General features: G+C 39.0%; 1 protein-coding gene across 1 annotated transcript in view; it reads left to right on the forward strand.

Annotated features, from left to right (window-relative positions):
- Positions 1 to 25751, forward strand: part of SOBP (sine oculis binding protein homolog) — a 166119-nt gene that overhangs the window by 26889 nt on the left and 113479 nt on the right. The window contains exon 4 of the mRNA XM_090279726.1: positions 12273 to 12424. Coding sequence (XP_090135852.1) covers positions 12273 to 12424 — 152 coding nt within the window. The remainder of the gene's footprint in view (positions 1 to 12272; positions 12425 to 25751) is intronic.

Below are 25751 nucleotides of genomic sequence, written 5' to 3' on the forward strand. Positions count from 1 at the left end.
AAACATATGATACACCATTGGTTCTTATCAGGCTTTGCTCCTCAGGAGACATTTGGCAATATCTGCAAATACAGGTTTTCACAACTTGGAGATGGAGCGCTACTAGATATAGTGAGTGGAAGCCAGGAATATTGCTAAACATCCTACAATGCACAGAACACCCCTCACAATAAGGATTTATCTGGTTGAAATGTCAATAGTGCTGAAGTTGAGAAACCAGGCTGTATAGTGAGGACAGCTCCATGCATGGGACACCTCTTGTGCACCAGTCCAGATCCTCTTGGCTCCACATCTTCTCTTACGCCAGTGATTGCTGTAGTACTTTGACAGCTTAAGCATGTGCATTCTGAAAGGGCCTTTCCTCATGCTTGTCTATAGCTTCTTGCCCTGGGGCTTCTCTGATATGACAACATGGACATCACATAAATCCTTTCAGCACTTGGTCATACACGTGCAAACTGGAAGTGTGAGAAAATTAACACACCGGATCAATGGGACATGGAAGTTGATGAATAAATACTTTTTCCCTTTGTTCCCTGGGTTACTGGTTTTAAAATGTATTTAATAAACTCCAGAAAATATTCTTTGTGATTGAATACCAATCTCCCTTAATGGTGGCCAACTCAGTAACACATTGTTCTGTTGGCTTTTCCTCCTCCCCAGGTTCATTCCTCTTGTCCCTTGCTCCTACTTCCTGGAACCACATGCCAATAGACCACCTGCATGCAAGTCTTTGTCTCAGATTCTGTTGTCTGGGAAACTCAGGATAAAATACCATGTGTGGAAGTACATGGTGAAAGATCAGAAATTAATGGAAATGACTATAAAAAGAATTTTATGAACATTCATATTTTTCCCTTTAAAGCATAAATATGTAATAAAGGAGTTTTAAAAAGGTACCAGATTCTTGGTGGTGCACATACTGGAGAGCTCAGAATGGGCTACTTCTAAAATTGTCCCATTAGCCAATGGATTTTCTAAGCCTTTTATGATAAGGGCAAGAGACAATAGTGGGGGATAACAGAAGGAGAAAAAGGAAAAATATTAAGTCAGGGGTTTGAGAAAAACAGAAAAAGAATATCCTGTGCTTAAACACTTTTAAATGGCTCTTGTTGTTTTGAGATTTAAAATCCTAGAATTTTTAACTAGAAGGGACCTAAGAGATCATTTAGCTAAATGCCTTCTTTTACAGATAAAGAAAATGAAGCCTGGAGAGGCTTAATGACCTTCTCAAGGTCATTTAGTTAGGTTAATGGCAGAATCAAGGCCAAAATTCACTTCTGAAGTGGGGACACCGTTTAAACATGGATTCTAAATCATACACATCTGTGATCCCTGAAGCAGTCCAGAACTTCTCTGGGCATTACCTAAACTCTTTTGGGAAGTGTGACCTAGCTAAGATAGTACTTTCAGAACACCCAGCCTCAGGTCAGGAGCTAAGATGCTAACAGGAAACAAAAGGAAATGTAAACTGTGCTTTCCCTTGCTTATAGAGGGTAGCAGTTTCTGGAATTAACCTAGACTTGACTGAACTGTTTGCTGTTAAGTTTTTGAAGGTATAAATAAAGTTTGGCTAAGAGAGAGAAATGGTGATGAAGTTGGTTACTGTTGTTGTTCTAGGGACGTTCCCATTTTGGACTTTTCAAAGTTCCTATTAAATTGAGAAGACTTAGTTCATGGACCTGGCCAAGGAGAGTGGAAATACAATTGTGTTCTGCTCTGGGACCTAAGTGGTGTTTCCTTCTTAGGCAACTTTGTTCTGAGTGATTACTAAAGATGGTGCCCTTGGCTCCTCCTGCTTCCCTGGGGTTAAATGCCGTGTACACTAGGCATTTAACCATTCAAGGTACGCCTAGTAAGGATTCTGCTTTTCTCCTTCTTATGCTGAGGCCCAAAGGAGACATTACATTCTAGTGAACAAGACTAACATGGTCCCTGTCCTAACTGGCTAACAGTCTGGTGGAGGAGGCATGCTAAAAAGAAGCCTCAAACGAGTCTGGAGATGATCAAGTCCAGAATGCTGTGGGATCTGACGAGGTTTGGGATCAGCAAAGACCTCCTTAGGATGAGGTTTAAGATAACTTATGAAGGAGCGATAGTACTCAATCATTCAAGGATTTTGAGGTTGAGGGTAAGGAAGCAACACATAGAAAGGCTCAGAGTGCAGAGAGAGGCTTGGGAAAAGTAAAAGATTCCAGAGAGTAGACAAGCTGAGAGGCTGGCCCAGTCATGGGAGTCATGGAGGCCATGCCAAGGAGTTCCAGCTTCTTGAGGGCAGTAGATGACACTGAGGGGTTTTGAGCAGGTGACAGCAGTGATGAGATTTGTGTTTCAGTAGACTTCCCTACATCCTGAATGCAGGGAATGAACTGGATAGGACAGGAGTGGGATAGGAGCCTACATGTAGTATGGGCAAGAGGTGCTGGGCAGCAGTGTGCTCCATGAGGACAGGGCACTTAGAACAGTGCCTGGTACGTAAGTAGACTTGATAAGTATTTCTTGAATGAATGAATGGAGTGGGTATATTATGAAAATATTTAGGAGGACCTGGTGATTAATCAGAATGTGGGAGGTAAGAGGGAAGGAAGAGGCAGGAAACATGCCAGATTTCTGCTAGCAGGTAAACTGCATGGGTGGTATGGGCAGGGACTGAGATGGGAAACAAAGTGAAGGAGCAGGGTATGGAGGGAGGCGTGTGTGCAGCTTTGGACATGATGAGTTAAGATGTCTTGGAGGAAGCTGGAAATAATATCTCATGAGAGATAATTGTTGATTTTGAAATTTTCATCTTATGGATGATAACTGGAGTCACGGGAGTAATAGATGACATGACCCAGGGAGAATATGAAAAGAGGAGAGAGGACTTGGAAGGGCTTCCCATTGGTGTGGACCTCCACTTTGCTCAAAGCCGGGCTGTTTTGGCATGTTATGTCTCATCATATTTCTGGTAGGGATTGGCATGGGGCCCTTTCAGAGAGTCCCTGAACCACTAAATATTCTTACTCAGGAAATCTAAATAAATATTTCAAGATGGGAAGAATGAAGAAGGAAGTAAATTACCTGTTGACAATGTTCCAGCAGGTTTACCTTGGTTCATTTAACAAATTTAGTACAGTGAAGTTCTTACTCTTCAATCTACTGAACTCATAGTTCAGGGCATGGAGAGAAGTGGGGCTGAGGAGGAGAAAAGCAAGTGCTTTATGTGAGTGCTTTAACCCTTCCAGGTACCCTTTGATCTGAGTTCTGGCCTGTCATTTCACCTTCCCTGAGATGGTACCCTCAAGCATGGTATGCTACTTGGCAGGACTGGCTGAAATGCTGAGAGGTGGGACTTGCCCTGGAGATCAGTTACAGTGGAGCTGTGTAGAGCCTCCTTTGTGGTCACCCTGACCACCTGGATCCTGTAACCCCCTGGTGGTGACAGAGCAGCCATGACTTTTTCATGGTCCTTTTCTACTACATGTTGGTATTTTACACTGGGGGTGACCATAGAAAGCTTTTTGAGGGCTGTGGTCATGTGTGTTTTGTTTGCAGTATATTTTCAGCTCCTAGTGCAGTGCTTGGAACAAGTTGAGTAAATAAGTGAATCCTTTGTCTACAATTAAGGTTTCCCCTCTGGAGATACTTGTCAACCACTGTGGGGTCCATTAAGTGTAATTAATGGGAAGATCAGATTTCAGAAGGGGTAATGGGCCCTTCAGATAAATAGTAGGTATTGGGAATACTTTTTATTTTTTTCTCTGACATCCTATGTAAAGCAGCTTGACTCTTTAGTTCTCTTATGCTGCTATTGGATTTCTTTGGAGATGATGTCCGTGTTTGCAGGGCAGGGGCTTGGAATTACTTTTCCAACAGTGATGGATTGGCTGGTGCACAATCTTTGACCTTGCCCCCATCCCTAATCATGTGCATTTGTCAGATAGCTGCTGGGGCTCAGTGAGTGGCCTTCAGCCATGTAGGACAGAGAGGTCCAGTGGAGTGCAAACCCATGATTACAGCATCACTGTCCTAGGGCCTCTTAGATTGGTCAGAGTCAGATCCAGGGCTTAGGGATGGGGGACAAGATTTTACTTGACCTCCTTGTTCATGGCAACCACCTAGTGAACATGAATTATTGTGTCAAGAGCAGCATTATTCTCCCATTGCTTTATTTTGGATTCCTGCCATTTTCTCTGTAGAATAGAAAGAGGGTGTCTTCTCTGTTTGACACATATAGCTGACACCACAGGGTTTTGTGTGCCATGGGTGTCTTAGTTCACTCTGGTGTATTTATTGAGGACTTGTAGGCATTGGTCAGCATACCCAGCATTGGCAACATGGCTGCAGGCCTTGTCTCTCTGCCCAGTGCAGACAAAGGAGGCTCCTGGCAGTGAATCCAATTTTGGGCAAAAGAGAAGAAACCTTCTGATAATTAATGACCCACGTGGAAGTGCTCATGCTTCAGTGCTAATGTAGGGCAGTGGAGCAGCGTGTTTTGGGGAGACTTCCTCAGAACTCCCGTCTTGTGGATTCTCTGTGACAAGACATGTCTACGGTCAAATTGGTGAAATACAGCACACTCTGTCTCCCTGTGGAAGGTCACACATACCAGTATAGTGTCTATTATTTAACTTTGTTGACCAGTATTTTCCATACATATTTGGCCATGGAAGTCTTTTTAAAAATAATAGCCATTTAAGTATCCCACAAGATTCGTGTTTCATGGCATGGGCTTTGGGAACTGTTGCATAGAGGAGTCTTGAGTTTTCCGTGCCATTAAGTTCTACCCTCTTCTTTTCTTATTGCACTTCCTTAGGGTGAGTACACAGAAAAGACAGACTTTCTGCAGTGAGTACTGAGAAGTGGAGATGAGGTTGTCAAAGAGGTTTACAGGAAGACACCTCTTCACTGGCAAATCAGTGAAACTATGGGAAGATATTCAAGTTAATGTTGGGTATCTGCAGGCACATAAGCTTAGTGTCTTGCTAAAGAATCCAAGTCAGTATGACGTTCAAGAGAGAATCACTACTTTGTGACTTGATGGGATCTCTCCTTTCATTTTTCTTTTTTTAATTTCTGCTGTTATCCTAGAGGTTTGGAACTTCATCTCCTTTCCTCTCAGTCATCCACCCATCTGTTCATCCATCCACCCCTTCATTTGTCCACTTATTCATTCACTCCACATAGTCGAAGCACTGCTGTGTGGTAGGCACTGAACGTACAAAGGTGGGTGAGATGTGGAGCCTGCTCTCATGCTGTTTACTGAGGCTTTTAGATGTGGAACAAGATTCCAGTCTTTCTGAATTCTGATACACCCTACTGGAGTAACATTTCACAGAACATCTCTGATCCTGTCATGTCCTGCTGAGAACTATTCTGGAGCTCTGTGTTACCTGTGGAATAAAAAGGAGCCCCTCCTGCCCCATAACAGAATGACAATCAAGGAACTCCTGCTGCAGGCCCCACTGTCAGTCTAATCTCTGACTTTAGCCCTCCCACAGTCCTGCCAACTGCACGGCTTCAGGAGCCCTCCTCATCCTCAAGCCTGTGGGCCACTCCCTGGCTCCTGCTGTTCTCTCTGTCCTGTCTTTCCTTCTCTTGAATTTTCTCCCCCTCCAAATCTTTTAATACCAGACCCAAGTGCTATGGTCTATGGTCTCTAGCAGGTTTCTGAACCTCTCTCTTACCACATTCTGCCTGTCATATAATGAGTCACATACTTTTCTGTCTGTTCTCTTGGGAGCAGAGCCATGTCCTATTCAAGTCAACATTCTTGACCAGTCACCTAGTTCAGGGACCTGCATGTAAATGATTAATTCATTCTGCATCACATCTTTTACATAGATATATATACATATAAATACATATACAAGTAATTTAAAATGGCTAGAAAAATTCCATTAGAAAATTAAAAATTAATTTAAAATTATATCATTTTCTGTCAGATGTGCTCATTTCTTTAACTCATGGAATGAATTTTAGTTTACTTACAGAGATTTAGATTTCATTTTGGTGTTAAGTACTACTCTAGATAGAAGGATTCAGACTATTTAAATTTTTGAAATCACTTTAAATAATTCTATTTCCAAAAGAAAAATAGGGATAATTTTAGGTAGTACAAAGAGTCAAAGTTGTGTGAACCTCTATCATTTAATTGCATCTATCCTTTTAATTAGAACTAAGTGCAGTAAAATTTTACTAATTCAGACTCTATTATTGGGCAATTTTTGATAGTTAAGTTACCAAGGTGGCAGGCATTTTCATTTTTGTTACTGTGATAACTTTTTAAAAGAGCAAACTTCTCAGGCACTTGGAAAGATCCACCCATGTGGATGGTTGATGTAATAATTACAAAGAATTCCCATCTATTAATTACAGAATATCTGGCAGTACTGTGATATATTTGGCAACACCTTGTCAACTATTAATTCAAGTTAAGTAATTTTTAGAAAGAATAACTGTAAGTGAAGCTTTTATTAAGTCTAATAACTTTACTCTTTAATAGTCTGAGTTTGTGAAATTTAACCAATTACTGAGCTGTCCTTTGTATTCAGAGATAGTGGTTCTAGAGATGCCATCCATGGGAGGGAATAGAACTGAAGTGGCTGCTGCCTGGCCATCTGGGCCTGTCCAGATTACATAAAGCTGACACCTACCCTTTCTTTTCTTACGGCTGTAACTGCCAGTGATTCTAAGGAAGCCTCATTTACATGCAGAACATTCCTATTTTCTCTCATTTGATCCTTCCCACAGGTATTCTGAGGGTGAACATTACTGTTCCTTAAGTGACTTGCCCACGTCACACACCTAGAAGGAACAATATTAATACTTTACCAACACCCTCTGTCTCTGTGTCTCTGCACTCCACCACACTGTCTTTCAAGTGATAGTGACTTAGGGTTGCAAAGCAGTGTATATCTGTTACCTCACTTGCTTAAAAATAGTCACCCCTTTGAGACTGTAATAAGTAGAGCTGCCTGTTGCTTTTCTTTTCTAGTGATCCCTAGCTATATGCTATTCCTCCCACATCCTCCAACGAGTACTGTGCTTTTTATCCACATCTAAAAGGGATTCTGGAAATATTTGACACTGCCATAGTATTATCAGACAGTAGGCACAGGGCTAGACATAGGGCTGACAAGAGGCATCTTGTGCCCTAGTCTCTCCCATCTCTGCCCTCCACCTTCCTCATTAGAACCCTATCCTCAGCACTTCTTCCCCTTCTCTGTGAAAACTTTTAGAAAGAATAATTCATTTGAAAGCATAAATCATTATTGAAAAATATGTTTTGAACTTTCTTGCTTTCAGGGAATTTGTGTTTTAATGGGATATAAGAAATATTTAGTCAAAGAAAGTACTCTAATGGTAGAATTTAATTTTAGTGAGCAATTGAGGGATAATTTTTGAAGTTTGGATAGTCTTATTGGAGTGCTTGAAATTACAGCTGTAAGTGGTTCCCCATTTGACCCACGCAGAAAGTCAGTCTTTCCATGTCCTGTTGTTGATCCCCCTCCTTACAAAAGAGAAAGTTAAGAAGAGTGTCACTTGCCTGTGGGTAGAATGACTGCATTCTGAGATCCAGGTATTAGTGGTTCTTTCTCATGAAATGTTTAAGTGCAACTTGCTGGTGGAAGTTTAGACAGAATGTTTGCTGCAAATATTGATTGAGTAACACTTCAGGTGTCTTTTCAAAGGCATTTTGGCCTTTTTGATTCCATTTTCTTTGTCTATGAGTGTGTCATGGAACAGTGTCTTGTGTAAGTAGCAGAACCCATGACAGCTTTTTGTCCTTTCTGTAGAAGGAAGTCTGTGTAGATGGTGTGTAATCTCCCTTGCTGTGTGATCTTTAAGGTGTAGTGGTTCAAGAGCTTGGGTTCTGGAGGCAGATAGCCTGGTCTTCATCCAGGCTTTGGTATGTATCAGCTGCGTGATTGGAGCAAATTACTTAACTTTTAAACTTCACATTCCCCATCTGCACAATGGGGATAATGTTAGTATCTGCCTGAGGGGTGGTGGTTGTGGTTCAAATTAAATGGTGGATTTAAAGAATTTTGCATTGTGCCTGACATCTACTAAATACTGAATAAAGCTAGCTATGATTATTTTCCTTTTGGCTCAATGGTCCAAATTTTCTCTGGGTATCCTTAAATGTTCTCTTCTAGAACACAGGAAATTGTACAAAAGCTTCTATAAGACTCTGTCAAAACTTTTAAATTGGACTGTCTTAGCGTTTTGGAATTAACTTATTCCAAAAGGGGCTGAAAAGAAAGCAAACTTTAACCCTGATTTCTTGCCCTCCTTCCAGGCCATGTCTTCATTCTATCCTTAAATATAGCTGCTCCAACAAATAGAAAGACAGAGTACTACCTGTGCCATATTTTTATTTCATGGTGTGGAGAACACACAGGGATCACTTCATACTACCTTGCAACTTGTCTCAAATATAATTCAAGTTTTGAAATGATTATCTGGATGTGTGCATTCTAGGAGCTATTAGAGAGAATCATCACTAGCAAATATTTTCAGATCTTTCCTTAGTCTTGGACTCCAGGAAAGCTACAAAGGGATGGTAAATCTACAGATTAATCACTTGGGGTCCTTTAAGGCCCTCCTGATTTGTCTTTGGGCTCTAGTAAGGTAAGCTAGTGTGCCTGTTCATAGCCAATTCAAATGCCCATAGAATAGCACTGATCAATGGCCATCCTTATTTTTAAAAGTCACCAGATAATGTAATTTCTTAAACAACTTCAGCAAGTCATTTCAGAAATGCTTGATTTCATACTTCTCTGCACTATGATAAATGAATACAATTTTGATTTCATCTTAGAGTAATTAATCTGGGATGTAAAATAAAATAATTTTCTATAGTTCCTGAACATTATATTGGAAAGAAAATACCCTAAACATTGTGCTTAATTAAACCTTAATGGTACAAGCTTCATGATTAATTGAAAAATGCATATTTTGACTGATACATATTTATGTGATATCATATGAAAAATTTTATCATGTTATACAAACTATTCACTTTGGGAATGTGATTAAATGCCATAAATATTTTGCATTTATTGTTGCATTGTTTATTATGAAAAATACATAAGCTAATGGCTGTAAGGAAAAATCTGTTATGTCAGTCTTTTGTGAGGTAATCTCAAGTCTCTAATGGCACAGACCTCGAGCCTAAATATAAGATAGGAAATCAGGTTTCCCCTAGTTTAAAGGCATATTTTTTAAATAAAAATATTTAAAGCAGATTAAGTTAGAAAAGCTGAAGTGCTGGGGCCTTCTCTTTTGCCATTGTAAAGCATGCACCTAATTCCCAGGTTTCAGGTAAAAAGAAAAGGTGGTTGTTGAAATGGACCAACACTTTGGCTTTAAGCACTTAAGAAAATCTTACTTTTCTAGGGGTGCAGTCATACTGCTTAAGGTGGGGTACCAGCTCACATCTGGTGCCAGAATTTGAGCTATGTTTTATCTGAAAAAATTAATTTATACAATCACAGATCTTTCTTAGTTTTTAAAATATACTGTTAATTAAAATAATTAAGACTAGAATACCTGAGATACCTAAAAATGTTTTCTTGACCTTTTAGAATAATCCACTTTCCAGAGACCTCTTTGGAGTATTAGCTATTGATAACCGTTTGATGGCAGAAAAAGAGGAACCCAATGGATGATTCCCCAAGTGTTTGCCTTTATGAAATGCAGTTTATGAAAAACGGATGGGAATACTGAATTATTTAACAGACAGATGCTGACCACCATGCTAAGAGTTTTCCAGTTTCCAGATACAAAAGCGCACCATTTCTTTTGTTTCATCTTCCCATAGTGTTACTTTGTAATACAAATGATGTATGAAAATAATCTGCTTTTGGTCATTTGTCAGGTCTATTGTTTGTAAGAAAGTATCCTTGCCTTCCCCTAAAAAATGACAAGTGGGTCTGACTAGTGATGGTGGAGCCTGAGGGACACCTGGAGCTGCCTTGGTGCCTGCGCATCATTCCTCTGGGCCTTGCTCTCCTCACTTTGTCCTCTCAGTGTCTGTCCATTATAGTGAATGATCCAGGACTAAAAGTTTTTCTTCTCAAACCAGCGCATTTAGGAAGAAGCAATAGGGGAACCTAATGCATGTCTTAAACTTCTTTCTTGGGAAGTGGGTTCTCCTCCTCGAACTCTGAGGCCAAATAATTTCCCACATAAATTTTTTTTTCCTTTCAGATTTCACCACAAGCAAGTTTATTGCCAGCAGATCATTTGTGAGAGTTTCGCTGCATTATCTTCTTTTTCAGGAATTTAAGATTTTGAAATAGCTCATTGGTTGGGAAACACAGAAACTATTAGTGCTAGTTAGTTTACTAATAACAGATGATTATGTAAAAAGTATACCATTTCTAATCTAATATTAAAAACTCCTCTGTACTCTAAGATATATTAGAGAGTTTTGTTAATTTTTCATATCATGTAAAATGTCTATAGAGAGATGTCATATTAGAGATCATATAAAATACAAATAAAGCTTTCTTTGAATATAACAAATTATTAAATACAGTAATTGTATGATATTTGAACTCATGTTGACTCAATTTAAAAAAAACTTGTGCTATCAAAGATGTTTAATTAACATCAAAGGTCATTTTTTACACCGTCCCATTTATTATAATTAATAATAAATCACAATATGTAATTGTAAAATAAAATTGATGATTACAATGACAATATTTATTACATTAAGGTAAATAAAATGCTGCACATAGTTCTGAGTGATGGTACTCAGGGGAAAAGAGCCATATCACTGTACTTCAAATTAGTTTGCTTCTAATTTTGCAGGCCAATGACTGCACTGCCGCAAACCAAATCTTTCCCCTGGAAATGGAATGATTGCATGACAGACTCTATGAACCATGAATATGTCAACAGCCCATGGACCAGGCCTTGCTTAGCAATTAGTCTTTGGGGGCTTTTATTCAGAAATCAGACAACACTATACCAGAGCTTGTCTGGAGCATGACTCTGTGTTAGTAAAATAAATAAATAAATAAAAACATAAAGGACAAAAAGATGTGGTTAACAGTGGCTATCAGTCAGACACACTCACTTGGTCAATTGGGAGGACCAAGAAAACTCATGATACAGCAAAAGCCTATAGGAGACTACAAGGAAATATTTCTTAGACCTCTACTAAAAAGTTTTCTTTTAGCCCCTCACCAGTGTTTCCAGACTTCCGTCATTTGAATATCACCATCACATGTTTGTCATAACTTCCTTCTATCTGCACTATAATTTACTATTGCATTTTATTAACTGACTCACTTCAAAAGCCTTTATTTGTCTTAAGCAGTAGTATCTGTGATATCATGGACTTGTACTACTTAAATTTGTTTTCATTTCTTACAAAGGAAAAGAAATACAGTATTTTAAATATTGAAAATATTTGCATACCACCTAACATCATTCAGAGCATCCCATGACATGGTGACAAGTCCTACAGAAGACATGAGGACCACCAGTCTGGCTAAGAACGTTCTAGGCAGCCATGTGACCTCAGGTCTCATGGATGACACCTCCCATGACTATTTCTCCATCCAGGGACCATAAACCACACACCTCACATGGAGAAGAATTGAAATCAGGCCTACACCTGCCTGGGGACACCCATGTGGGAAGGCAGCATCACAGGCGACTGCTGCGTGAGTCAGGCCACAGCCTTTCTGTCGGCAGAATCTGGCCATTCTCATCTTTCCTTTTTTGACTAACCACATCATTTGGGAATCATTATATTGCAAGAGTAAATAACACCCCATACCATGTGACAGGAATAGGGAACAGGCCAAGATGGATCCTGGCTCCTGACTGTCAAGGTTCATATTGGGACATCACACATGTGGGTGTGGTGCCCCACCCAGTGTAGAGTTTGTAGGCTTTCAGCAGTACCTTTGAAGAGGCGGGTCATTTTACAAGCTTCATAAGTACGGAGCTTGGTTCAACCAGGCAGAATAAGCATTTTTACCAGGCCAGGAAGCCCCAGGAACTTTCATGACTCTGTAGTCACGCTCTGGTTTTTAAGTAAATGATGTCTTTTGGAAACTTAAAAGCCAACTAAAAAAAAACCAAACAAACAAACAAAAAAACACTGAGTCCTCCCACCAAGAGCTGGCTATTCTACTAGGTCAGAAAGTGGTGAGATGCAGAGATTAAAATCAGACCTGGAGTAGCTCTTTCAGGTTCAGGGTGTGTCTAAGTTTGAAGGGATGTTTGCTTCTGATATGAACATTTTTCTTATACTTTTATTATAGAAGATGATGTGTCAAATGTACAAATAATGTGTGCCTGGTGCCAGAAAGTGGGAATCAAGCGCTATTCCCTGAGTATGGGAAGTGAGGTGAAAAGCTTCTGCAGCGAGAAGTGCTTTGCGGCCTGCCGACGAGCCTACTTCAAGAGAAATAAGGTAAGACCACAGTAGAGGGAGGCAGCCATGCAGGCCTCACCAGACCATGTGCGCATGTGCCTCTTAGCCTCTAGCTGAAAACACTGTGCACCTTTTATTCTTTCTGGTTTTCTTTCTGTTCTCTTTCTCTGTCATACTTACCTTTTGGAATAAGGAACCCCCTTCTAATGTGTAATAACCTGTTCTTCAGTTTCTCTTGTCTTGATGTTTGAATTCTGAGAGGGTGAATGAATCTGATGAGGACATGGTGATCCCAGCTGGTATCCTAAGTGTCAGTGACTCTCCAGCAGTAGGATGCAGAGACTATAATCTTGAAAGACAAGTGGTAGGGATTTCTTATAAAAGCTGAGAAACTAGCTACAGGCACATGGCCAGGAAGCTTTAGTCTACTCAGTTTAATACTTGTTCCCAATGGGAATATTGCCCTGGCTCTTTCCAAAATCTGATCCACAAATTCTGATCAAGAAACATGTCAAGTCTCTCTTGACACCTTATATTAAAGTTGATTGATATTGAGAAAAGGTGAAGAATGAATTTAAGAACGAGCATTGCTCACATAGCCAAGCATTTGTGAGGAGCATGGTGGGTAAACACAGGAACAGCCATAGTAATAGTTCTTTTGGTTGTTTGTTTGTTTTAAAACATCTCAGATTTGAAAATGTCCTTTTAGAATAGTATTAGCCACCACTGATGGGAAATGGAATGCACGATGTTTTTACAGTCCCACACACATAGACACACAGCATTTTGCCACCAATTACTGAAGTAAATTGCTAGCTCTTGATTATTTTCGATTGATCTGTAAAGCTTCCTTAATTCATAAAACTGTCCACACTTTGCTGAACATTTCCATTTCCATAATACAAGATCAAAATCTGTCCTTTCTTGAAGCAAACAATTATTATTTTTAAGCCTGATATTTGCAATCCTGAAATGCTAATCTCGGGCTCATTGCATTACAAGAAGCACTGTTGCAGCAAATTATTTCCTGCAAATTTGGGTCACATCATTCTGCCAAAAAAACATAATGCTGAAAGAATTAGAATTCAGTAGGGTGGAATTTTAGTAGCAGTCTCTGAGAATTAGGCTCATCATCTTCACTGGAACAGGGAGGCAAGTAAGGAAACTACAGTTCTTCTGGGACAGTCACCAGTCAAGTTCACTTTCCCTTGGGAGGGGCCCATGAGGTTTCAGAGGAAGGTGGTTAGAGCAGTGCATGAGAGACATGGCTTGCTTTACTATGCGGAATTAAGATGATCTCTGAGACCCTGGGGCTCCCCTTTTGAATGCTGAACACTGGGATAACAATCACAGGAATGGACTCAGCACTTTTGTCTTCAAAGCTCTACTTACCACAACAAAATACTTTGCATTCCATCCTAGAAGATGGTTAGAAAACAGGGGGTTTTGTTTATGATTCTGAAGGGTTTTGGGTCTTGATAAACTCTCTGTAGTGAATAAAATCCAACAAAATGAAATTGTCGCAATCATGGTGATACATGTTATACTTTGCAAAGTGGTTTTACTTTAGTAAGCCTTTGAAGAAAAGCACCTGAGTCAATTGGAAAATAGCCTAGAATAATATACTTATAATCTATTTCTACATATATAACATATTATATATAATAATACCATATAAATTTACATCATTATAAATCATATGTAATATTACATTATTATAAAGTTTGAGGTCAAACAAAATTTAAACCTCCATAGCATACACTTTTGAAAAATGGATAGCTGGGAGACATATAAAAATTAGCATTTGGAATACTTAACAGTAGGTAAAATCAGCTGGAGGAGGAGGAGGAGCATTTTCTTTCACTTCTTTCAAGAAGTTATTGGGGTAGTTCTTAGAATATTTTGCAAAATCTGGGAGTCACAGTGGCTTGAAGTTTGACGGCTGATCCCAGCAGCCCATTAGTGTACATACAATACCTGTCTTCTCTGCAATCTTCACGCTTATTTATGTATTCCAAAGCTCTGCCACACAATATACATTCTCATTTTTCAAAGAGAGAAATAAACTGGTCACATCACTTGCTGGATTCTTTTTTTTTTTTTAAATTTTAAGAGTGTTATCTCTGCAACAATATCCTATTGTATTACAATAAACATGTACAGCTGCTGCATTTCTGTTAACTGATAGGATTTTGTGGTCATTTCATTTAGGGCTTGGGTTTCCTAATGGATTGTATTAGATACCAGTCTCCATCCTGTCATTTCTAAGAACTGCTGTAAATCAGCCCCAGGGTGTTCCCCACTGAAGACAATGGCAAATAGTTACTTCTCTTGTATCATTTAACAAAGGCTTTCATCCTCATTATTAAAATTGTGGACTTACTTAGTCCTAGAAAAAGGACAAAAATTTTCCCATTCCTACATAAAAGATTTTCTGGCTAAATTCTACACTTTTAAATACTGAGAAGTAGATGGAAAAGAGTAAGTAATGTGTATGCAGAACAGAATTTTGCCTCAGGTATGATGTAGATTTTAAAAAGAAACATATAAAATAAACTATGCTCTAAATTATGCTTTATAATGACAGCCAGCTTCTTGGTGAATAGCATGCTGGGATCTAAAAATGGTCTAAGTTGAACCCAAATTGCATGCATAACTTCACAAAGAAAAATCCAAGTAAAAAAGGTAGCTAATTAGGAGCAGTATTCAGCTGACCTCTGTTTTGTATCTGAGCAACACCTGCATTTGTGAATGTAAATTGGACAGCTGTGCCCATGGTTCCCCTGCTCTCCTCCTCAAGTGCTTGGGTATAGAAGCAGGTACTGATTTTCTGTAAAAACAAGGACAAAAATAGCCCAACTCTCAAAATGAAGGCCCACTGAAAATTGACTTATTTAAATTTCATTTCTTCTTGAACCTTCTTTGTCTTTGGGTTCATTTGATGGAGTAGATTAAGAACATCACATTCCTCTCTTACAAACCCTGACACTAGGAAGTAAGGTGGGATGAACTGAAGTCAGCTTAACCCTTTATAGCATGTACATTATATTTTTAAACCAAATTTAAAATTTTATTTGAAGAGTTGTTTGGATTACTACAAGTATGTAGGCTTTCTTCAAAATGCTTTTGCGAGGCGAGGATGGTGAAAATCACAGCTGTATTCCTGTAATGAACCTAAGTACTGGCTTAAGTCTTTCAGGATGTTGGCTCTAGGAACTGTATAGTGTTAATTATTAATTATATTTTTTGGAGGCCTTATCACCAACAGGCTCAATTGCTGCCTCAAAAATTTTTGGAACAATGGGTTAGAAAAATACTTTTGTAGTCTATGGGCATTGGCTGAACAATGGGATGTCAATCTCATTACTAGATGCACTAGAAACTTGTCAGGGAACTAATAACTCACTCCTTTCCCAGCCCCTTTTTGAGGCCACAAGTTGAGAAGGACTTGAGAACATTTCTAGCCTAGTGATTCACCTAGGAGCTGGAAAGTTGTAGAGGCTCCTTAGTGGTTTTGCAGAAGATGCTGAAGTGTTTAGTCCAACTAATGCCAGTTTCACTTTGCACAATAACAGACACTTAAAAATATTCTTTACTAAGGGAGTGATGCCATACAATCCTTATCCCTTTAAGAACGAGAGTAACAAACAAAACTACAAATAATAGTCATTTCCAAATATTCTGTGTTTGTTTTTTTCCTTCTGCATGGGGAATATCCTATGTTCACAAATCAAGCAGGAAATTAAGACAGATCGCCCGTGCAGCAATAAGGATGATGGTTTTCTTCCCTTGTTCGAATCTCAAATTTATAGTGTTCTCTATAGATTAGTGGCATTGAACTTTAGTAATAAACACAAATTTCCAAGAACACCAAAATTTTGCTTCCTTGTTCTGGTTTTTATATAATTTGAGACAAGAATAGAAAGAAACACTTCTTCAATATCCTAATGTTGCTGTTCTCCAAAAAACCATAGTGGGGAGAAACCTATGTGGGTAAGAGATAAGGATAAAGATGAATTTAAAATAAAAAGGTTATATAGACAAATAACATTTGCAGATGATGTCATTAAAATCTCCTAACAATCACCATAGTAATAACAAATATTCAATGAGGAGAATATTGTATGATAAGCATTTCTTTTACTTTTAAACTATCCCTGGGTACACAGCGATCTCTTCTTTGAAGAGATCTCTTTTGGAAGAACCTATCACTAGTCGCTAATTAGCACATATCATCATATTATTTACAGTTACATTTTATTTAGACTATTGGTCTTTTTTAATAAACTTGAATATATCCTGGGAAAGATTCTCAGTTTCAGACTTAATTATAGAATCTAATAGTGCAGAAGAAATGTGTAACAATTGCCCTGTTAATCTAGTGATTAACCTGTCTACTTTTTTTCCTTTAAACACCTGCAAGATTTAATTTGCAAAATGGCTATCATTCATGAAGGTTTGGGGAAGGACATTAAGAAATTACTTGTAATTAATGTCCCCTGACTGCCTGAAGCTCAGGCCACAGACTTGCTTCTGCCAGTTGCTTGCATATATTCTTGAGTGACAAGTAAATGTGCCCATGGAGCACCAGAGTTCTTCTCATTGGGTCACCTTGTCTGAATGGGCACCAAGGAGCCTTTTGGGTCTGTCTACCCGCAGGATGATTGCTTTGGTTCTGTAGTGTCCTTTGGAACTGTGCTGCAAACCCACCTGATGCCTGCAGGTAGGGTGGCCTCTGCCACCCAGGCTTTAGCCTACAAACCAGTGGCTGAGTTCCCTTTCAGTCACAAAAACAGGGAAGCTCTGGGGAGAAAAGAACAAACCCAGTGGTTTTCCTGTTCTCTGATACTTTGAAGTATGAAATAGAATGTTGAAGAGCTACTGAAAATGAGAACCTATGAAAAAAGCAATAGCAGAGGAAAGGGAAGGTGTTAGGCTAGGGTCAGAGCAGGAGAATTCTGGTCGGTGAAGTAAGATGTAGGTCAGGTTAAAGTGATGCCTAGGCTCTTGAAAAAAGCCAGAAAGAGTTCCATGCCGATTGGGACACTATGGTAGGAAGTCATCAGAAACTTTGGGGGAAGAGGCACGTGATCTTTTTGTTTACCAGAACATGTGAATACCACTTGAGAAATACTGGTCTAAGGGTTACCCAGAACACAGACACAATGGGACAAGGGAGTTAGTACTGAAGGAAAGGACTAGCAACCGCCTCTAGTTTTAAATGGGCTACGTTTTGGGAGGTTGTGGGGGCAAACAGAAAAATAATTATAATCAATTTCCCGGAATGGATGTCAACTTCTGAACCATATTAGACATTTTAGATTAAAGATGAAGAGATGATGAAAGTCCAGATAGCTTCAACTCTCAATCTTTGGTCAACAGTTTTTTTTTCCCCCAATGAGCAGAAGGAAGAGGGGGATTTTTAATAGATCTGAATCCGGACCCCCCGAGATCAATACACAGGGCTATCGACATGTATGTTTGAATGTCAATTTTCAGACACAGTCAATCTCTGGCCATCCTTCTGGTGACAGCTACTGCAATACACTGAAATCAAGTTTTTCTCATCTGAACTGCCAGTAATTATCCAATCCATCTCAAAGGCACGCTCCCTTTTAACATTAACCACAGTGTCAGATTGCATCAGCTACATTGTGTTCTGGTGACTGCGGCTGCAGAATGATGAATGTGCGTGCTTTGAGTTCATAGTCTGGCTGCCTGTTAGGACAGTGGGCAGCTCAGCAAAACAAATTATCAGGAATGGATCTAGTTATTTGGGACATGCATCCTCCTTATCGATCCAGCCACTTGCATTGCTAACTTTCTCACCCTGCTGCTAACAGTGGTCAGGTTTATCTGAAGAGTGAGCATTTAAATAATTATCCAGTGGGTCGTTTGGATGCACTTCTCCCACCGTAAGCTACCTCAAGCACAGAGTTACTCTTTGTGCCTAACATTAAAAAGAAGGTGTCATGAGATTTTATTATTATATTAATAAAGACCAGAGGAAGGAGAAGTTTATAAGAGGACTTAGTGCACTGTCCAGAGAAGCCATGGGAGAATGATCATGCATTTTCCTAGGATTGTAGTTATGCTCTGTTAATGCAAATGCTTTGTTAAAAATGTTAACTGTCTAAATGAGTACATGGATAAGACAGGCCAGGTGGCTTCCCTTGAGATATTTTAAGGTAGTAGTTTGATTCCAGAATTCTTCTCATACACTTGCAGTGCGTGGTCACAAACCCTAATACAAGCAGGAGTGCCATATGCAGGCGATGCACACCCATGATGATTTTTATTTCTCTCCCATCTCAATATCTCTGGGTAGCTTTTGTTCACATAAGCAGAAGTGTGAACTGGGCTAGCCATGTGTAATTCTTTGTTCCTTGGACTCTTCGCTCTTTGTTTATGTTATCACAGATTATGATAGAATAAAGAAAACCTTGCTGCAGATGGCCACTTACTTTCTGCCCCAACAGTTCAGACTGAGAAGGGAAATTCCCTGTGTTCCAGTCCACCCTTTCGGTGCCCATGCACGCAGTGGAGGCGAATGGCTGCTGACAGACTGTCTTTGGAGATTACAAACGTCAGTCTCTTGCATTCTCTGAAAACACAGGCTGGGGGCTGGGCCACTACTGCAAGCACTAGAAGGCAGATCAATGGTTTAATGAATCTATAAAAGATGCTTGAACAGGGCTGTGATTTACTGAGCACTCTAGTTAAAGGAAACTCCTGTAGTCTTTAACAAAGATCGAGGTAATCGATGGCTGGGAAGGGAAGCCCATGTCCAGGAATCACAACCTCCTGGATCTGTGTTGTCGTCTTGCTGCTGACCGAGGGTTAGTCCGACCCAGGCTTCCATGTTTGAGATGACACAGTCATACTGTTGCTTCTGTGAGGACTATTTTTAAAAGCTATGGAACATTATTTAAGTAACATTTCTTTAAAGCAACAAGATTGAGATCAAGAATTATGTTGATTCTAACATGCAGTGGCTTTGTAAGGCATCCCTGTGATGAAAAATAAATAAGGGAATAAAATCCATTCCTGATTAAGTCTTTAAAATGTCAGATTGCATAGTGTTGGAGAGCCTTGATTAATTCTTCTCTGATAAAATATTCCTCATTAGTTTGCCATGGCTAAGAGTTAACTACTCCTATCATAAATTCAGACATTTATGTATTTTCTGCTTAATTTGTGTTCTAATAGAGGAAAATATAATTGGTAGATATGAATTTTTTGCTTCCCAATGTGCTTCGGAAACATTATACTGATTTATGAGAGAGATTTGGAGATGTGTAGGAGAATTTCTTCATAAATATGTTGAAATGTGTTTAAAAGTATTTAAACCATTTTTGATTGTGGAAAAACTACTGCCTTGACTTTGAAATGATTATATGTTTTTTCCACAGAGTTAGAATTTATGACATAAGTCAAAGATTTTTATATATAATTTTTGTCACAGGAACTTCCTTAGTGTTTCATGTTCTTGATTAGCTAATTAGTGTTAAGAGAGCTGGATGCCCCCCTAGTAAATGTATTTGGGGATTTCAGTGGGTAACAGGAATTTTAAAGTCTGATAACTGTGTATTTGCTTCACAGGCCTTTTGCCAGACAGTCCATAATAAAGTAGTGACTTATCTTGTAATCTGTTTTGATACAATGATTTCATATTTTTAAAATATGGTGAGCAGTTCTATTACTGCACAGCCAACACCTTGTTTTAAAATCTTTGAAGGCACTGGCACTTTCTGTGATTATATTAATCTGTAGGATTATATGTTTCATTAGTTGGAGGTTTAAGTTATTGGTGTCAGAGGATTTAGGGACACAGAGACCCAGAGGTAGGAGAGATAAAGCTGGGCAAATAGTTGAAGATAAGGGTGGTTTACCCAATTGAACACAGGTTCCTCTGTGATGCTGTTTTGTTTCTTTTATAGCCAAGATTTTTAAAAAATTCTTGTTATTTATTCATCCACGTATTCTTTAAACAATAAAATAAAATGATATATTGAGCCCCTATAATGTGCTATGCACTGTTTTAGGTTTGGTGGCTTATTATTAAAGAAGAGAAAAGTCCTTGCCTTGAAGGGACTTATATTATATTCTCTAAGGGAAATAGATAATTTACAAGATAAAAATATGTAAATATATAACACAACTGGGGGTAGTGATGACTGCGATGAAGAAAAACAAGTGTGAGGGGATGGATACTGATAAGGTGCTGTTTTCCATCTGGTGGTCACAGATATTATCTTTGAGAAGGTGACATGGAGGTAGGGACAAAATGAAGTGATGGAACTAGTCATTTGAAGAGCTTATAGCAGAAAATTTCAGAGAAGAGGGGGAGCAAGGGAAAAGCAGAGGTCCTCAAGCAGGAATAGGCTAGACATTTTTGTCAAGGTCAGACTGGAGTTGAACAATCAGGGTGGTTAGAGGCCAGATTTCTTAGACCAGAGAGGTAATAGTTTGGATTTTATTCCAAATGTGATGGCAGCTGTTGGGAAGTATTGAGCGAAGTGTGTGATATGATCTGATTTTCGTTATTGATTGAGTCTCTGTTAAGGCTGTAATACATTTAAAACTTAGGATGCTGGATGAAAAGGGGATTTGGAGAGTAACAAAGACAACAACATTCTCATCAAAGTTGAGTGTGTCTGGCAATAGAAAACTAAAAATATTGTATTCAATGAATTATTCACTAGTGGTTATGAAACGTTTCCCAGTAGCAAAAGTGTGTTGAACCAATTTAGTTAGTTTTTTTTTTCTTTGAAAGTGATGGAGGTTGTAGGTTAAATGCTCTGACGCAATGATTTTACTTCTATAGGGTAAATGGAGCTTGCCTCCAACCTAGTGGGGGGGGGGGGACGGTTAAGGCCTCAGAAGGCAAGCAAACTCGACACAGAACCGAAATCCTTAGCCCCCACAGGTCTTATCAAGTTCTACCTCTGGAAGTAGTGTGATGAAAAAAAGATGGTAATTGGAAAGGAACATCTTACGGTGAAGGAATTGTTCTGAAGTTTATTTTGTTCAAAGAGTAGACCTAATTTTGGTGATTATTTATAAGATGTCTCAGGAATTTTTATGCAAGTAACAGAGAACCAAACTCAAACTGGTTTAAATATTATTTAAGGTGTCTTTTATTTGATGGCACTGTGAAGTCCTAAGTTAGGGTATTTTTCAGGTAGGTTAATCCTGCAGTGCAGTGGTCTTAGCATGGTTGCATGTCTTCCCATTTCTATATTCTTCTGTATAGAGTGTTGGCTATCTTTAAAGGCAAGCTCCTCAGAGGTCTTGGGATAACTACTAGCAGCGATCAGGGCTATATGCTTCCTTGTTCACATCTAATAGAAGATAGTGACTAGCATTCCAGGTCACAAGCTCATGTCTGAACTTGGGTCTATGACCAGGGCAATGGGTGTACTGATTAGCTTAGGCCAATCTGATGTTTGAGTTGGACTCATTTTTCTTTAAAGCCTGTATGGGGAAGGGAAGTCACCAGAATAGAAATCTGGAAACTATTAAAAGAAGGAAGGGGTCAGAATAATAGCTGATGGCAAGTGCCAGCAAATGTCCACTAGTGGGAAGGAGAGGTGATCTGAGGTTATCTCACAAGGTTGAATTCTTTACGTTTCATGCCCATCTACTCTTGACATGTGGAAGAAGGAATCCAACTGTGGATTGAAAGGTAAAAAATGAGGTTAACATTCATTATAGGGCACTTAGATGAACTTCTTCTTCTATCCAAGACCACCTGCTTTGAAAACCTGATTAGAGTGTAGGCTTTAATACCAGGATCAAAGTGCTGACTTTTCCTGTATTTTTTGTCGTCTTTATAACATGAGATTATTTAGAATTAACACAAAGAAATTGTTGTTAGCTATTAGATATGCTCATTTATGAAGAGGAATGATAGTGTGGTTAGAACAGCAATCCCAGTATGTACAGGGTGGGGCAAAAGTACGTTTGCAGTTGTTTATAATAAATAATGCAATAATAAATAATACAAGACTAAACTCTGTTGCGCAAACTCACAACTCTAAACCTACTTTTACACCACCGTGGAGTTTCATCAGTTTAAGAGGCCTGGGAGGTGTTGGCCAAGGACCATACTGAATGTGGGGAGGCAGATACCTGGGATGAGATGTGTGTTGGGAGGAGGTTGCTATTACGCATCAAGAGTTAGGCTGCTCGCCCACACATGTAAGCTACTTCCTCTGTGGCTGAACCGTATGTGCAAAACAGAAAGGAAAGGGGAGTATTCAAACCAGTTGTGATTTATTCGAGGCTGAATGCATTAAGTTCAGGTGGCCAGTGGAGTGGAGACCCTGAAGGCTGCAACTTTCACAGTTAATTAATTTATTCAACAAATATTTGTTGAACAACTACTATGTGCCACGCCCTGTGCTAGTCATATTGGAGTCACAGTGGACAGCAAAAACCCAGTTCCTTCTTTCATGAAGCTTACAGTCCAGTGGGAGACAGACATTTATTTAAATAAAAACATGGATGTGAAATTGACACTGTGACGAGTGCTGTGATGGAGTGGGCACGGTGCTAAGAGAACCTCTGGCAGGGAGATTTGACTAGTCAGGAGCTCTGGAAGCTTCCCTGAAAAGATGTTAAGTAGGTGAGGAGAGGAAGGAAGAGCTATTGGGCTGAGGACACAGCAGCATGATATCTAATTCTGGCCCCAATTTGCCATTTCTTTGCTAATGTCACATTCTCTGTGCAGGAATGAAACATTACCTAGAAACAAGAAAACAAACAAACAGATATTCCCTGGAACAATAATCCCATTTACTCGTTCGTTTGTTCATTCATTCATTCATTCATTCAACCAGTCAACCCTTGAGGATTCGTTGGCTTCTGCCTTTCATGACTTTTCACTCAGCTGTAGTTAGCATATTATTACTAATTCATTTCAGGGAGTATAGTGACAGCTTGTAACTCCTGAAGATAGAAGCATTTTATAAATTAATAATAAAAATAATGAAAACACTACGAGCCTAAGTGTTTTTAATTATCAAATATATCAGAAAAGAAATAATAACAGAGAAAAGAATGGGCAAAAATGCACTCATTTGAGAGGGGAGGATAATGCAATTACTGTCTGACCAGTATGGCTGGATGATCGAAATTAAGTGGGGTAAGTTACTTTTTTATGGAAAGAGCCACAGAAAGGACAGATCTTATGCTCTACTTCCCGCTAGGTGTGGAAAGAGATGTGGTTTTGTTAGAGAAAGAACTGGAGAACAATGTTAACATTAATGCAAGAGCACACAGGAAGTTTGGGTGGTGATAAATTCCAGGATAGAGGCATGCTTATTGACACTCAGGTCCCCAAACTATCCACTGTGATAAAATGGAAACAGAACAGCATGTCTGCTGGCACAGTAACAGAGGGCAATTCTCGTGGTACAGTGGTCTGGTGGGAAAAAAGGAGTCCTCCTCCCTTTCTTTGTTTTCTTTGTTTCAGCTTGGTATGTCATTTAGTGCTTAGGATCATTGTGACAGCTCCATAAAAATGTAGTGATAAATAATAGGCAGGTAAGTAATTGAGATTTTATTGCCTGAATCTTCACTGGGCGATGTGGAAATGGGTATTTCAAATGAGAGGTACCTGCATCGCTCTTCATGATGCCGAAGAGAGGAGCTGACCCTTATCAAGGCTAACCATACCTGCACCTGCCTCAGATGACTGAATGGGGACTGCAGTACAGTTCAGCTGGAGTCTGCAGCCCTCTCTCCAGTTCCAGTAACTTCTGAAAACCTCATCTAGTGATGGTTGTTTCCAAAAGAGGCTGATTTTAAAACTGTGATGAAAATGGCTAACAGCAGGCTGAAGGTTAAAGTAAAAAACTTAAAAACCATAAAATCTGCCTGGAGGCTATTTAAGCAAACTGTTTTAGAGGCACAGATGGTTCATATACCTCTGAGCCAAAAACGAAAAAGTAAAAAGGGGACAGCAAAGCTGGCGTGATTAAGCAGACAAATATGAAAGTTTTATTAGTACTAAAAAGGTATCCTTTCGGAAAGTGAAAAATCTGTCTCAGGAAACTAGGAAGACCTGTTAAAAAACCAATGGGAAATGGAGAGGACAAACAGATGACATTTCTTTTTGTTCTTGTTGCTGTTATATTTCATTTAATCTTTATTGTATTTTTTCTATTACCATTTAGTCCCCTTATACCTCCCTCAAAGAGAGCAAAATATTACAATGTGCTTACATACACTGGACACCAGAAAGCAATATAAAACACCAAATAATTAGAAAAAACTTATCTAATAACAGGGAAATTACTAAGTAAATTGTGGCACTTTTTACCATGAAATACTGTGTATTCATTTAAAAATGGTCTCATGTAAAAATATTTAATGATGTATAAACCTATACATATATATGTAATATTAACTGAATACCTACTCCTGTCTTAATGTAATCCATTCCAAAGATTTAAGCACTCATATTAGGAAAGAATAGCTCATCAGGACAAAAACATTTGGTCAGAAATAACATGACAGTACATATTGGTAACTAAATATTTGAACATATTCATTATTACTTCTGGTGAATAAATATATTTAGGATAAACATATAGAAATAATTATATAGATTAAATATGTAGACTATAAAAATGGCATTGCTGGATCAATGGATATACAATATTTTAAAGTTTGTGTTATGAATACCAAAGTCATCCAAAAATTCTATCAATTTACATTTCCACAATATGGAGACAAAAAATAATGAAAGGCATAAATCAGTGTAAGAGAGAGATGCAGTTTGTGGAGAGTTGGGTGTGGCTTCCCTGTCCTTTGATGTAGAGCAGTTTTTACAGGGATTTGATGCAACTTAGATGGTGACTCAAGTCTCCAAGGAAAATAAGCTGGAGCAAATTTGAGGAGCTTAAGTGCCATAAATCAGAAGGTCCAAACATAGGAAGGAAATACAGTATGGTGTTGCTGGTGGTGTTATTAAAAATTGTAAGCATACTTGAGAACGGGGACATCACTGGGGTAGGAGGGCCTCCAGCCTCTTGCAAGGGTACCCCTGAGTGCTTATGGATGCAGCCCTCCAAGTATGCTCCTGTACCTGTGCCAGGGCACACACACACATACATGTACACATAAAGTTTCTGGATTTTAGATTGGTGAGCTACCATTATAATTTTGAGAAAAGCCAGACTCTGGAGAATAACAGGACAGTATGTTTGCAGGGTTGCCATTTGAGAAGACTTCTTTAAGGAAAGAACAACAGTACTTGTGTCTTGAGTTAGCATGCAATATAAACCTAAATAAAAATGACCAAATATAGCTGTGCAAACAGTAAGGTAAGTTGTCTGGCTTTTCAAAATCCAAATTA

The sequence above is a fragment of the Furipterus horrens genome, unplaced genomic scaffold, assembly GCF_987537825.1.
Source record: "Furipterus horrens unplaced genomic scaffold, mFurHor1.1.pri manual_scaffold_6, whole genome shotgun sequence".
NCBI lineage: Eukaryota > Metazoa > Chordata > Mammalia > Chiroptera > Furipteridae > Furipterus > Furipterus horrens.